Source organism: Astyanax mexicanus, chromosome 4, assembly GCF_023375975.1.
Source record: "Astyanax mexicanus isolate ESR-SI-001 chromosome 4, AstMex3_surface, whole genome shotgun sequence".
Lineage (NCBI taxonomy): Eukaryota > Metazoa > Chordata > Actinopteri > Characiformes > Acestrorhamphidae > Astyanax > Astyanax mexicanus.
The window spans coordinates 2,889,891-2,905,223 of NC_064411.1; the positions used below are offsets into that span (position 1 = coordinate 2,889,891).

Here is a 15,333-nt window from a genome sequence, read left to right on the forward strand (position 1 = left end):
GATCCTCAGCCTCTACTGGTCTCTGTTATTTCTTTCTGACTTTTCAGGCACTGTGACCAGTGTTGCCAACTCCTCAGTAAGGAAAGTAGCTATCGGCTGTCCTAAAAGTCGCTAGAAATTGCTAAATGACGTCATCGCATAATACCTAATTTGCATAATACCTGTTTTTGAAGCTGTAAAGGATTAGGGTTGTGAGAGAGAAAATGTGAGTAAAAAACACCATAAATATGTTAGAAATGTTACAAATGAGCAACTTCTGTTGCTTTTTAAATAGGACGTCACTTTTTTTTTTACAATAACTTCATTTTTACGTGAATTACATAAATTTGTTTTTTTGTCGTGTTCTTAAATGTTATTATAAGAGCAGCAGTTAGCCGGAACTGTTATTCTACGTTTTTTTTTTAGTTTGTTTGTTTTATTTAATTTTTTTTTTTTACGTTTTCTTAAGTTTTCTTTATTTTTAAACCTATCATAGAAAAATTGTTCAATGGTTCAATAGATATTTAGCTTTTTATAAAGAGACAGACACTATGGAGGAGGTGAGTGACAGGCTGTGTGGTGAATGAGGTGATTGAATGACTGAGACTGTGTGAGTTAAATTAAGGGATTTCTGTTCGTGTCACACTGAAGACACAGTTATATTTATACTTCTGCTCTGTAAATACAGAGCGGGGTCAGTCAGCGGCGGCTGTTGGCACGCGCGATTCATTTACAGTGTGTTCGTGGAGCGGTGTGTGTGTGCTCTGATGTGGGCGGGGCTGATGGCAGCGCGCGCTGCAGCGCGGAGGACAGTAACCGAAGAGCGCGTGTTCATCTCAGAGTCGCCAAAAGTCTCCAATAACACCACAAAAACTCGCTAGATTTGTCGCTAGTCGCTTTTTTTTGTTAAAAAAAGTCGCTAGAGGGTCTGAAAAGTCGCTAAATATAGCGACAAAGTCGCTAAGTTGGCAACACTGACTGTGACTCCTGATCATCTGACACCATGTATCTTTTAAATTGGCCGTAACAATTAAAATAGATTTTTAGACAAAAATTTTCAAAAGTGCTTATTTACAACAACTACATTTTGGACGTTGAACAGAAAACAGTTCATATGTTAGAAAAAACTGCTTTTTAATTTGATTGTTATTGCGGAATCAAAACAAATACAAAATGTACAAATATGTGACAAAGCAGCGTTTTATGTGGAAGCAGAACAGAGAATCAGACAAACATCAAAAACAGAAACTCCAGAGATCAGAGGAAAAATCCCTCACAGCTGGAGGAGGAACCAAGACTCACGCGTACTATCAGGACTAATGTACTGTATAACAACTGCTCAAACAACTTGAATGAATAAATGTATGTTAAAAAGTGTTCATACATCCAGATATATCTAATATATTCAGGTTCGAGTGAACAGCTGCTCCGAGGCAGGAGAGGGGGGGGGGGGGTGGTACAGGTGGGCAGTCAGTAACTCGAGAAAGTAAATCCCTTCAACTTCAGAATTCATCCTTCTGCCTCTGTCTTCTGTCACATCTTTATTACACACTACCACCACCATGTTTTACAGAGAATGTATTGAGCTTTGTGTAGAGCTGTTCTAAATCTTTTCCATACTTTCTCTTTTTACATCATTTTGCTACCAGGATCCATCACCAGATCTTTTACCCACTTAACTGATGGTGAATCAATGAGGAAATAGCTCATAAAAAAGCTTTATAGATCTAGTTATCTACTTATGTTTGAGCCCCTAAAATGAGGAAGCTTTGCCGAAAAAATATTTTTGTTCAACCCCTTAAAAACCTTAAAGCAGGGGTGTCCAAACTACGGCCCGCGGGCCATTTGCGACCCGTTTCCTTTTTTGGAGCGGCCCGCGAGGTATTTTAGAAATTGAATGAAAGTTGGCCCATTGTTAAGCAGGCTTTTATAATGTGAGATTCAAAGTTTGAATGCTAGGTGTCAGAAACGGGCCAAAGAGTCTAAAAGCGGAGAGGGTGCGCATTTCTAGTGCAGAAAAACGGGCTAAAGAGTCTAAAAGCGGAGAGGGTGAGCATTTCTAGCGCAGAAAAACGGGCTAAAGAGTCTAAAAGCAGAGAGGGTGAGCATTTCTAGCGCAGAAAAACGGGCTAAAGAGTCTAAAAGCGGAGAGGGTGCGCATTTATAGTGCAGAAAAACGGGCCAAAGAGTCTAAAAGCGGAGAGGGTGAGCATTTCTAGCTCAGAAAAACGGGCTAAAGAGTCTAAAAGCAGAGAGGGTGCACATTTCTAGCACAGAAAAATGGGGCAAAGAGTCTAAAAGCGGAGAGGGTGCGCATTTCTAGCGCAGAAAAACGGGCCAAAGAGTCTAAAAGCGGAGAGTGTGCGCATTTCTAGCGCAGAAAAACGGGGCAAAAGAGTCTAAAAGCGGAGAGAGAGCGCATTTCTAGCGCAGAAAAACGGGCCAAAGAGTCTAAAAGCGCAGAGAGTGCACATTTCTAGCGCAGAAAAACAGGGCAAAAGAGTCTAAAAGCGGAGAGGGTGCGCAGTTGTAGTGCAGAAAATCCGGGCAAAAGAGTCTAAAAGTTGCCGTAATTAAGGAGTTTTATATTAAGAGACATCATTAAATTAAACATCAATTTGAAAATTCTTAGTTTACACAACACTGTTAAAGATAAAGATAGTAAGTCGAGTTAAATGCTGTGTAAATGAAAGTAATCAGGAAAAAAAATATTATTTAAAGTGGTATATTTTATTATTTGTTTTATTATAGACTCTGTGGCCCGTGACTTAAAATATATTTCTCCTTCTGGCCCCCAACAAAAAAAGTTTGGACATCCCTGCCTTAAAGTCTCCACTTTAATTTAATTTAATATCCAATTTAGTGGTGCCCAAATATTATGTATTTGACACGCATGCATTTTATTGCATTAAATGAATACTTATTTCATGCAATAAAAGATAAGTGAACCTGTAGATTTTATGTGCGCTTTTCTGGTGTGTTCTCTACAGAGGGGTTACACATTTTTACAGTTTTTTTCTTCACGTTTTCATGAACCGCACACCTAAACTTTGGATTATTGGCATATTTATCTTTACTTTGTTTACGAACTGCATTTCTAAATTCTGTATTAGTAGCATATTTATCTTTACTATATTTACGAACTGCATTTCTGAATTCTGCATTTGCAGCATATTTCTGTCGGCTATATTTGCGGAGGTCTTCTCTAAATTGTTTATTATTAGCATACTTGCTTTTGCTGCGATTCTGGACATTAAGCCTGTGCTTTTCATCTTTTGCATACCTCATTTTACTGGACATGATCATTTTCAAACGATGAGCGCTGTCATTTCGGTACTTGTTAGTACTATTCATCTTCACCTTGTTCCTATATTTTTTGTTTGTTTTATAATATTCCTTCTGTGCTCTTTTGTTTTTCTCCCTCATGTATTTGGAGTTTATTAGTTTAGGATTTGTGGGTTGTGTAGTTCTGTCTACATTTTTTAAATCAGTATCTTTTCTTTTTGACGTGGATTTGTTTTTGTGACTATTTTGGGGTTGTCCTCCTATCATGACAGTCTGGTGATTAGCTTGACTGTTTCCTACAGAGCGTGTTTGCCTAGGAAATGCATGAATCAAATCATGAATTTTACATAATTTGTGGCAATCTTGACATCTGCCACGTTTCACGCACACAGCCGTTTTATAGTGGTTCCCATTTCCGTGAACCAAAAAAATCCCTTCCTCTGTGATTTTCGAACCCCTGCAGGTAAACTTCATCCATTTATCACTGGTATAAGTGTAAATATCTAAACCCAAACAATCGGCAGCAGCTTGGATTTCAAACTTTGTTGCCAAACTACCGACAAAGTTCATTTTAGATCTGTCCAAATACTCTTGCAATGATGAGTAATCCTGTATTATATCTGTACTGAACTGAGCCTCATTAGCCTGCATGTGTTTTACTGTAGCAAGTCTAAATCTACGGTGGTTTGCCTGATTACCACTGACTACTTGTGCTATACATCTAAAGAAGGAGTTTCCATCACTCGCTATATTTTCAGTTTTACAAGGTTTACCTAAATCTCCATACCTGCCGGGAACTAGGTTAGAATTCTTTTCAAAACTTACATTTAACTTTCTACATAAACCCTGAGCGACGTCTTTAGACAGAATGCTAAACTGATGTTTTACACTCCGCGATTCCTTCACCAAAGCTTCATCGGCATCAGCAGCATCATCGGCATCAGCAGCATCATCGGCATCAGCAGCATCATCGGCATCAGCAGCAACATCGGCATCAGCAGCAACATCGGCATCAGCAGCAACATCGGCATCAGCAGCAACATCGGCATCAGCAGCAACATCGGCAAGATCGGCATCAGCAGCAACATCGGCATCAGCAGCAACATCGGCATAATCAGCATCAGCAGCAACATCAGCATCATCAGCAACATCGGCATCAGCAGCAACATCGGCATCAGCAGCAACATCGGCATCATCGGCATCAGGTGTGTCTTTGGGGTTTTTGTCAGTAGATCTAGAATCCTCCAGCAACATACACTCACTGCTGTTATCCACTACTCCTTTCAAAACATCAACTCCTGTAATCTCAAAATCATTTGAGTCCAGGACTGTAGCTCTTTCTGAAACCCACCCGCGGACCAAAGCAACGATGTCCTGAAGTGACGAAAAGTACAGAACGATGCTTTTCCCCTTACTGTTCGATCTACCACTCGCATCTCTTGCATGAGAATCAATCACAGCAAACTGCCCATTTACGCAAATTATAGCACAGGTCTTCTGATCGTAAGTAAAAAAACATTGGTCGTGCATTGAAAAGATTTTTTCTAGACCACTCGTTAAACTAAACGCAATTCCTGATCTGAGAAGTTCGCCATCCTCTACATTCACATCTCCCACCACAGGGTCACTGAATCTAAACGTATATTCAGATCCATCAAAGCTGGCCATTTGTGGCAAGTCTGTTACAAGTAAGTACTGATCTTCACTATCATCAGTAATCAGGCCTTTTGTTCTGCAAAATGAGTAAAACTTGTTTCCTGAAATGAGAACACTGTCCAGTGTTTTTCTGTTCCACCCAAAGGCGTTTTCCTTTTCGTGCATTACCATTGCTGCTAATGAATTAGCCACACACTGACGCCCACCGTTTCTCCCAAATCTAGAATGACCTTGATGGAAAGAACCCTGAACGCTGTGAACATCTGAATCACGGCTAGCTTCCTTTTTAACTGTTTTCCTTTTTTTTGGTGTTTGCCCAATAGCCTTTCCAGCTTTACCATTTGCCATCCTTTTCAAAGAGACATAACAATCCTTCAGTTCAACGCCTTCTGGGCGTTTTTGTTCTTTTTGTTCAGAGATTTTCACAGGACTTTCATGTGTACCGTTAGCATTAGCATTACTGCGCATTGATGAAACCTGTTCATCAGCCAGTGTCACCATTACGCCAGTTACAGAGAACACCTTTGCCTTCAGCTTTTCAAACAACGCTGAAAAGAACATCATGGTTTCATTCAGACTAGTGTGAAACTGCGCTACACAGACGCCAAAGTCACGCGGAAAACCAGACGAATCGCAGGCGTTAAAATCCAAAACAATGAAGTATTCCTTGTGATACACAACTACGCAGTGATACCCCTCTAAACTCAGCAGACAGGACTGCTGATCAAGCAGAGTCTCCTGCAGAGCGCTAGAAAACTCCGAGTAATCACAAGAACCTCGTATTACTTTACCCAGAGAAACATCCGAGATTCTGCCGAACGCTTCATATCGACCGGCCGGACCTTTCCCAGCTTTCTTCTCCTCCAAAAGTCTCTTTCCTTCATCACAAACGGAATCTAAAACATCAGCCTTCCAATTACAAACATTGGATATCTTATGTCTAATAAGACCAAGAACACTACAGATCTCAGGTCTGTCATTATTTCCATCTGAAAACCTGAAATGTTTGGTACCGCACACCGATCCTTTAGCTAATTTAGAATCACAGCAGCACTGCACATCAGCCACAGCGCTCCCGGTCCTGGCCACTCGCCTCATTCTGAATGACCTTTTCCACGGCATCTGTAAAAAAAAAATAAAGTCAAAATAAAATTAATAAACTTATCACTGATGTGGATTTTTTTTTTCTATGTATTGTTTTTACTCACAAGAAAGACCTAAAACACATAGTAATTTTTTTTTTTTTGTTATTATTATTTATTCTGTCGGAGATACACAACTGTCCACTGTAGTGGACTCCATGCGCTAACGCAGGGGTGTCCAAAATACGGCCTGCGGGCCATTTGCGGCCTGTTTCCTTTTTCGGAGCAGCCCACGAGGTATTTTAGAAATAGAATGAAAGTTGGCCTGCTGTTAAGCAGATTCAAAGTTTGAACGCTAGGTGTCAGAAATGGGCCAAAGAGTCTAAAAGCGGAGAGGGTGCGCATTTCTAGCGCAGAAAAACAGGCCAAAGAGTCTAAAAGCGGAGAGAGTGCGCATTTCTAGCACAGAAAAACAGGCCAAAGAGTCTAAAAGCGGAGAGAGTGCGCATTTCTAGCACAGAAAAACGGGCCAAAGAGTCTAAAAGCGGAGAGAGTGCGCATTTCTAGCGCAGAAAAACAGGCCAAAGAGTCTAAAAGCGGAGAGAGTGCGCATTTCTAGCACAGAAAAACGGGCCAAAGAGTCTAAAAGCGGAGAGAGTGCGCATTTCTAGCACAGAAAAACAGGCTTAAGAGTCTAAAAGCGGAGAGAGTGCGCATTTCTAGCACAGAAAAACGGGCCAAAGAGTCTAAAAGCGGAGAGAGTGCGCATTTCTAGCGCAGAAAAACGGGCCAAAGAGTCTAAAAGTTGCCGTAATTAAGGAGTTTCATATTAGGAGACATCATGAAATTAAACATCAATTTGAAAAATCTTAGTTTACACAACACTGTCAAAATAAAGATAGTCAGTCAAGTAAAATGGTGTGTAAATGAAATAATCAGCAAAAAATATTTTTATGTATTATTTAAAGTGGTATATTTCATTATTTCGTTTATTACAGAGTCTGTGGCCCGTGACTTCAAATATATTTCTCCTTCTGGCCCCAACAAAAAAAGTTCGGACACCCATGCACTACCAGGATAAAATGCAATTTAGTAGAAAATGTAGTAGAAAATTTCATGTTTATAGCTCAAAGAAACAATATATTATGGAAACTATTCATATACAAAAGCTTCAATGCAAAAACAGCTTAGATAAAAGTATCAAGGGTCTGGTTGCATCAGCAAATTTGAAGAAAATAGCTTATTAAACTCATGCATTGGATAACAATGCAACAGAACTGAACATACAAGCACTCTAAACTTTAAACAACTTTAAAATATACTAAGTAATAACAAAAATAAAATCCAGCCTGTCCCATTGTGGAGATGTGCAGACATGAAATAGGAAATTAGCTTATATACATAATTTAAAAAGTAATTTAATAAAAAAAAACAATAAGTGCAAATCACAACCAGTCATATTAAGCCTATGGTTTGTTTTGAAATAGTCAGCGTCCTGTCATTACTTTCCCACCGCGCTCCGCAAATTTATTTGGGGCTTGGATTTGGCGCCCCCTCTAGAGCAGCGCCCCTATGCGTCGCATAGGCTGCATACCCCCTTTTTGCGCCACTGCTCTCCACAATACTCGATCACTATTGGGTTGCCAGATCCCGCTTACAAAGTCCACACTTAACAGTTTTTTTTTTTGCGAGATCTCGTCACACCCCTACAATCAGCATATATGCAGCTGAAACAGTAAAGAACAGCCTAGAGCAAAATCCCAAATTACATTATCAACATTAACAAGAGAACGCCCTTTCGGCGCAACAAAGCTAATTAAATAATGCCTCTGTTTGAAATCAAATAAAGACAGGAATAGAAACAGAAATCAAGAAAATAAAATTATTTTCTTTTCTCCTCAGCCTTGCAGGCTTTCCCTTATCTTTTCTTTCTTGCCTGGTGTGACCACTGGGTACCTTATATTGGAATGTTTTATAAACCCACTCAATAAAAATGGAATAAGGCACACAGGAACGGAATGAGGCTGAGGTTTACAGAACACATTTATTATTTTTGTTTAAAACAGATACATCAAACCAGACCAATCACCTTCTCTTAAAACGCCAGTGGTTATACAAAACTGACCACAGCAAGGGATTAACAATTATTAGACATTTCTTTCAGGACACTCATACAAATCACTGTTTCCCATAAAATCACCCAGTATAAGACTTTACGAGCATTATAATTTGGGCCTATAACACGGATCCCAATTATCTAAGTACTTTCACTTGGTAACACTTAAGGATTTAATAAATTCGTCTATTAAATCAGGCTTCAATCTGGGCTATAACACTGATCTCAATAGTCTATGTACTTTCACTTGGTAACACTGAAGGATTTAGTAAATTTGCCGATTAAGTCAGGCTTCAAGCCACCAATTAATTAGCACACAAAATAAATAAAAGAAAACCCAAAAAGAAGAAAATAATAATAATAATAATAATAATAATAATAATAATAATAATAATAATAATAATAAACCACACTGCAAACAAAGCGAAATACACTCAAATTAAAATGTGCACAAAACCATAACACTACAAAGTAAATATATCAATAAGGGGCTGAAGCTCTAAACCAAAAGGACCAGTTACTTCCCATAAATCAAGTTAATGTGCACGTTGAAGCTGTACTGGAAGGCACCAGATAATGGTTCTATGAGGAACTAGGGCAACCCTGGGCCAAAAGCCTATGTTAAATCACTAAAACCATAATTTTATTTTAATTTAAACTCTAAAAATTATTTAGATGTAAAGATACAATCCTAAAACACTCCTAAAACATAAATAAAAGTTAGCCACTCCACTCATTGACTGTATTAGTTACTTTTTACTGCATAAATAAAGCATCCAGTCAGATAATACATACCAATCAGTCGTAAATGCGGAAGCCAGAACTCAATCTCCTTCACAGCACCTTCAGCATCAATACAAACGCTATATAAAAGCATAAACACACAGTTAGCTACCTCTTCCACATACAGTAATTCAGTAAAGCAAACTTTACCCACCACTCAGCAGCTACACACCCCCAGCTGATTCCTGGAACTCCCACATTCACTAAGATAAAACAAACTTTCTTTTAATATACTGAAAATTGAGTAAGCTTAATAAACTTTTAATATTTATGTCCAGTACACCACCTAAAGCTAGTAAAGTCCACTGTAATTCAAACGACCACAATACAATATTAAAAACAACCCATACCTGCTTCAACTATGAATTCCTCTCACGCACACACAGTGCCCCTTGATACACCCTCCAGGTGTTCCTTTAGTCCTTTCCAGTCAGTAAGCACAATAAAACTATCTCCCACAGAGTTCTTTTAAAAACAGCTTTCCCACGAGCTGGAGCTTTCCGACCGGAGCTTGTATCTGCCGCCACGAGACCAAACGCTACTTCGTGCTGGTCCCGCGAGACTATAAGCAGCGCAGAATCCTGTTCTGCCAATCAGTAGCTATCAAAATAAAAGTCCTCCCCTCTACCTAGAGGAATCTATGGTTCCGTGAGATTATACGCAGCGTGAGGTCCTGCTCTACCCATCAGGGACTGTCAAAATAAGAGTCCTCCCCTCTACACCTCACCTAGTGGAATCTATAGGGCAACACTAGGAAATATTAATTAAAATCTTCCCCACAGCTCTACCCGCTACACTGGCAAGCTTTCTTTTATTTTCTGTTCTCTTATTTTGTTTTCGTTTCTTCCTTTTCTTTTTCCCTTTTCAGCCTTGCAAGCTTCCTCTTATTAATTCATTTATTTATTGCTTCTTTTCAGCTTTGCGAGCTTTCTTTTATTTATTTACTTATTTATATATATATATATATATATATATATATATATATATATATATATATATATATATATATATTTTTCAGCTTTGCAAGCTCTCTTTTATTTCTTTTCTTTTCAGCCTTGCAGGCTTTCTTTTATTTTTTCTTTCTTTTCAGCCTCACAGGATTTATTTTACTTATATATATATATATATATATATTTTTTTTTTTTTTTTTTTCAGCTTTGCAAGCTCTCTTTTATTTCTTTTCTTTTCAGCCTCGCAGGCTTTCTTTTATTTTTTCTTTCTTTTCAGCCTCACAGGATTTATTTTACTTATTTATTTACTTATATATATATATTTTTTTTGTTTTTTTTTCAGCTTTGCAAGCTCTCTTTTATTTATTTTCTTTTCAGCCTTGCAGGCTTTCTTTTATTTTTTCTTTCTTTTCAGCCTCACAGGATTTATTTTACTTATTTATTTATTTATATATATATTTTTTTTGTTTGTTTTTTTTTTCAGCTTTGCAAGCTCTCTTTTATTTCTTTTCTTTTCAGCCTTGCAGGCTTTCTTTTATTTTTTCTTTCTTTCTTTTCAGCCTCACAGGATTTCTTTTACTTATTTATATATATATATATATATATATATATATATATATATATATATATATATATATATATATATATATATATATATTTTTTTTTTTTTTTTTCAACTTTGAAAGCTCTCTTTTATTTCTTTTCTTTTCAGCCTCGCAGGCTTTCTTTTATTTATATACATATATATATATATATATATATATATATATATATATATACTTTTTTTTTTTTTTTTTTTCTTTTTAAAGGCGGTGCCACAGCTGAGGCTGATGACGCGTTATTAACTTCAGGTGGCCTTAATGATCCCTGTTCTAATGAACTCTCAGCCGGGTCCCTTCTTACTGCCTTGGTGGGTTTATGGCGGCCTCTGGTGGCCGCTGCGGGAACTGGCTGAGCCCTAACAAGTTATTTTTATTGACTCTAGTATCTATACTCTTCTACCTACAGAGTAATGAATGGAGACACTTATCACAATAGTGATGCTACTGGATTTTATATAACATCTTTCTCATAATTAAGGCATATCTAGCAGTATTTAGTTATTATTAGAATTACATTTAAGTACTATCTGCTACACTGTTCACTATACTCAGAGTTAACCACTGCTTTATCTTAGAACTTCAATACATCAGTCCATCAGCCCCCCATCCCCAACCAATGTCCCCCCCACCCCCCAGAGTGCCACATTCCTTTCTCAACCAGAAGAATGAGACTCGTATGCATCTCCTTTAGGTGACAACAGCTTTAGACCACTTCACTGACCTCAAATCTCAGAGTGTGATGGATGAAATTAGCAGTTACTTAGTTAGAGAATTTGCACATTAACAGACTTCTTTAGTCACTATTTAACAGATTATTTCACATAGTTCAAATAAAACACGTTGAAATGCATTCATAGCAATTAAAAAAAATAAAACCCATATGCAATAGCTTAAAATGAATATTTACAAATTGTTAGATTTTATGCAATTTACTATACTATCGTATTAAAATAATTAACCTTAACACTTTTTAACTTAATAAAATAATCAGCATTTTTTTTCTATAGTTTCTCTTGGATTATGCCTTAAAATAAGTCAAATAAATAAATAAAAATATTACTTTCTCAGCTTACTGTCTCACACAGATCCATAGAGGCTTTTGCTGAAACGTATGACGATACTATCAGCATTAAAACTTCAGACGCCTACTTCCATTAGTTTTGTTTATATTTGTTACCAGAATGAATATAAAATGTATCCTTTAGTATAAAAAAAAATAGCTACAAATAACAACGATAACTGAGCTAAAAACACGACACCAGAACTATGGAGGACCAAACCTGCCAAAATTAAAAATAAATAAATAAATAAATAAATTATAACTAGTAAAAAAAAAAAAAACTCAATAAAAGTAATGTGGCGGATAAAAACGGTAAAAAAAAAATTAAATGTAAAAATAAATACATATACTTTATTAACATTGTTTGATTTTTCCTTTGATTTATTTGTTTATTTATTTACATGACTATTTATTTCTGCATTCATTTGTTTCCCGGTTCATTTATTCGATTGATTGATTCATGCATTTATGCATGCAAAAATAAATAGTCATGTAAACAATTAAACAAATAGATCAAAAGATAAATTAAACAGTGTTAATAAAGAAAATCCAAGTATATGTATTTATTTTTACATTATTTTTTTTTTTTATCCACCATATTACTTTTATTGAGTGATTTACTAGTTATTATTTATTTATTTTTAATTTTGTCTATTTGTTTCGTTTTGGTCCTCCATACAGAACAACAGCAAACAACTCAACTAGTAATTTAGTACAAATTAAATATATAACTATATTTAAACTGTGTTATTTGGCTGCATCTACTAAACAAAACACATTAACCCAATAATAATCCATCCAACAGCAAATACAAACATTTGCTCAACTGATGCAAAAAAAAACAACAAAAAAAACAGCAAGGTTCATCAAAGGAATAAACGTAAAACTGTCTGTTCTTCTTCACAGAATGAATATAAAAATAAATCTTCAGACAAAATATAGCTAAAGAAACACACCACCCAAAGAACAGCAAATAACTCAACTACTCATTTAGTACAAATTTAAAATAACTGAAATAAAATCATACCCACAGAAACAGTTTAAATAAAAAACTAAAATATACTTTACCTCAGATAAAGACTCGCAGCAGCAGATAAATGATCTACAGCAGCTCCAGGCTTAACTGATCAGGTTTAAGGAGATCAAGCAGCCTTTAACTAGAAATATACCACGCCCACTTCTGCTGGACACACCCCCGAAACCCGAAGCTTCCACCGAGCCCAGGCGTGATCAACACACTCACTGCACAAGCTAGATTTATATAAAAATATATGCATACGAAACATTTTATCTGCTTTCCAAAGTGCATACAGCAGCAGACAAAACGTTGTAATATACCAACAATTAGGGTAAAATAAAATAAAAAAGTTTTTGAAAAGTAAATCACTTTTTATTACATATTTTTTTATTTATTTAAACATTAATATTATTTAACATTTTTTTTATTTAACCAAAATTCACTCAAACAAAAAACATTTAACATCGGCTTTGTTTTACCAAAACTGAACTGAATATGCAGTTTAATATATATATATTACTCTTCCAAACCCTTTATTTTTAAAACACTTTAAATTATTTGTAATCATACCACAGTTATGTCCGACCCTACAGTGTGATTGGCTGAGAGGCGTTCTATGAGTGCCGTTATCAGCCGGTAATGCACTGTAACCGAAGCTCTCCATGTATTACTGTATTACTCCGCCACATACAGGTAACCTAGCAACGATGCAGCAGCGCTTACAAGCCAAACAGCACTACAGCTACAAACAGAGCAGCAATGGAACTATTTTAACTGGTGGAGGTTTTTTTTTATAAACAAACAGATCCTATTTTCTCCTCCTCTTTAACTCTCTAAAATCTTTCAGTAAACAGTGATAATAATGGAACTGTGACATAATAATCACAATAATACACTCGAGGTTTGTGTAATATTAACAGGTCTGTGTATTATTAATTGCTTAATTAAAATAAAATAAGACATTTAAACATATATTGTTCTACCCAAATTGAGGGCACTTTATATATGAATATTTTACCTTAAAATAATTTGTGTTCCAAATGTTTTTTTTTTTTTTCATTATGCATAGTGACATTTCATTTATACGTAACTGAACCCAATGCTGATTTGATTGGCTAATTACCTATTTTTTTTTCATTGCTAATAATAAAATTATTTTAAAAAATGTTATATCATGCATTGTAATAGACTGAACTAAATCATTATAAAAATATATTTTTTGTTAATGGCTTAAAATAAAAAAAGTATAATATTCTTTAACTTTAAATGTAAACATGATCTGTTTCACCAAAACAGATCTCTCAGCTCTTCTGGGAGATAAGAGGTTTGGTCAGCAGTCTGATGTCTGTCACCTTTCTGTGTGCTGATCAGTTATGCTAATCACACATTCATATTCAAACAACCACTGTTAATGACTTCTTTACGGAGAATCAGCACCTTTAGCAAAACATCTTTATAAACTGGTCATACTGCAACATAATATTTAATACTTTATTTATGTGGTAAATATGAAAGAAATATTTCTGAACATTTTATTTGATAAAGTTACGTAAAATCTAGTTTCCAACTGTAAATGATATATTTTTACATATTAATAAACAAATTATTATTTTTTTCGTTCATTTTTATTAATAATTTTCTCTATATCAAAACAAATAACCCCCAAATAACTCAACATCAGCAGATCCCTTTAGTCTTTGTTGATGGCTTTTAAACAACAAATCTACAGAAGTTCCCTGAGAATAGACTATATATCTTCCAAAAACAAAAAACGTCCATGTTTTGACAAAGACGAAGACATGTGGTCCACCAAATCTGCCACGAGTTGAAACACAGTATCAGCTGAAGCTCCACTGCCCACATTATCAGTCCATTAAGGAGGAAGAGAGTATCATCACTGATTCTCTTGAAATGATAAAAACAATGCTAACCAGAGCGCATCAGCGCTGTTCCAGGATTCACCCATCTGTAAACATCAGTAAACATCTGTAAACATCAAATCCATCGAGAAACTTTCAGACCTGAAACACATCAGACCACTGTTTAAACCACATAACTTCATTTCTAAAGGCTGCTAAAATAAACGTAATAAGCTATAAACTTTAATATATATAAATTAATAATTAGAGATCTACACCACATTGGCGATCCCGAACCGTTTTGGTGATATGGATTTTTTTTGACATTTTTGTTATGCTCATTAAAAAAAAAATGACATTTTGGTCATGTGATCAAAGGCGCTTGGTGATGACGTCATCAAGGTGTGCCCTACCAAATATGAGCTCTCAAAACTGTCTCTAAGGCAACTTAGAGATCTATACCACATTGGCGATCCCGACCCCGTTTCGTGATACTGATTTTGACGCTTTGTTTACGTGACGTTTTGGTGATCCAAAAACACATTGGTTATATTGACCCTAATCGTAGGGGTCAGCGAAAGGTCAAAAGAAGTCAATTTGAGTTGAAGGGGCGGGGCTTCCGATATGTGGTGCGGCACGCCCCGTTTATGGAAAGGAAGGTTGTAGGGCCACCAAGCTGGGATATGTGTTACAGGGCCTAACTATGAGTAACATATCCACCTTTGGTGATCCTAGGGTCAAAGGTCACTAAGACACGCACCTTTAAATATGTGTTTCTAGTCTTTTCTATGGGAAAAGTAGGCCTCAAAAAACTTTTAGGGGGTCTCTGGGAAAAAAAGGTCACAGGGTCACCAAAAGTCGGATATGTGTTAGGGGGCATAAGTTTGAAACACATATCCGAGTTTAGTGACTGTAGGGTCAAAGGGCTCGATTTTAGGGCCTA

The 15,333-nt window shown here is 36.2% G+C and overlaps 1 protein-coding gene across 6 annotated transcripts; it reads right to left on the reverse strand.

The window, feature by feature from the left end:
* Positions 1 to 2,200: 2,200 nt before the first annotated feature.
* On the reverse strand, positions 2,201 to 12,642 carry LOC107197073 (uncharacterized). Of its 6 annotated transcripts, XM_049477185.1 has the most exons (4): positions 9,252 to 9,838; positions 9,056 to 9,104; positions 8,914 to 8,981; positions 2,201 to 6,042 (listed from the first exon to the last, which is right to left on the reverse strand). In XM_049477185.1, exon 4 carries the CDS (start codon positions 6,040 to 6,042, stop codon positions 2,938 to 2,940), a length of 3,105 nt encoding a protein of 1,034 aa, XP_049333142.1. In that variant the 5' UTR covers positions 8,914 to 8,981; positions 9,056 to 9,104; positions 9,252 to 9,838; the 3' UTR covers positions 2,201 to 2,937. The 6 variants fall into 6 exon arrangements, with proteins under 6 accessions (XP_049333142.1, XP_049333144.1, XP_049333146.1 ...); XM_049477187.1 differs by lacking the exons at positions 9,056 to 9,104; positions 9,252 to 9,838 and adding an exon at positions 12,582 to 12,642; XM_049477189.1 differs by lacking the exon at positions 9,056 to 9,104.
* Between the last annotated feature and the right edge of the window lie 2,691 nt (positions 12,643 to 15,333).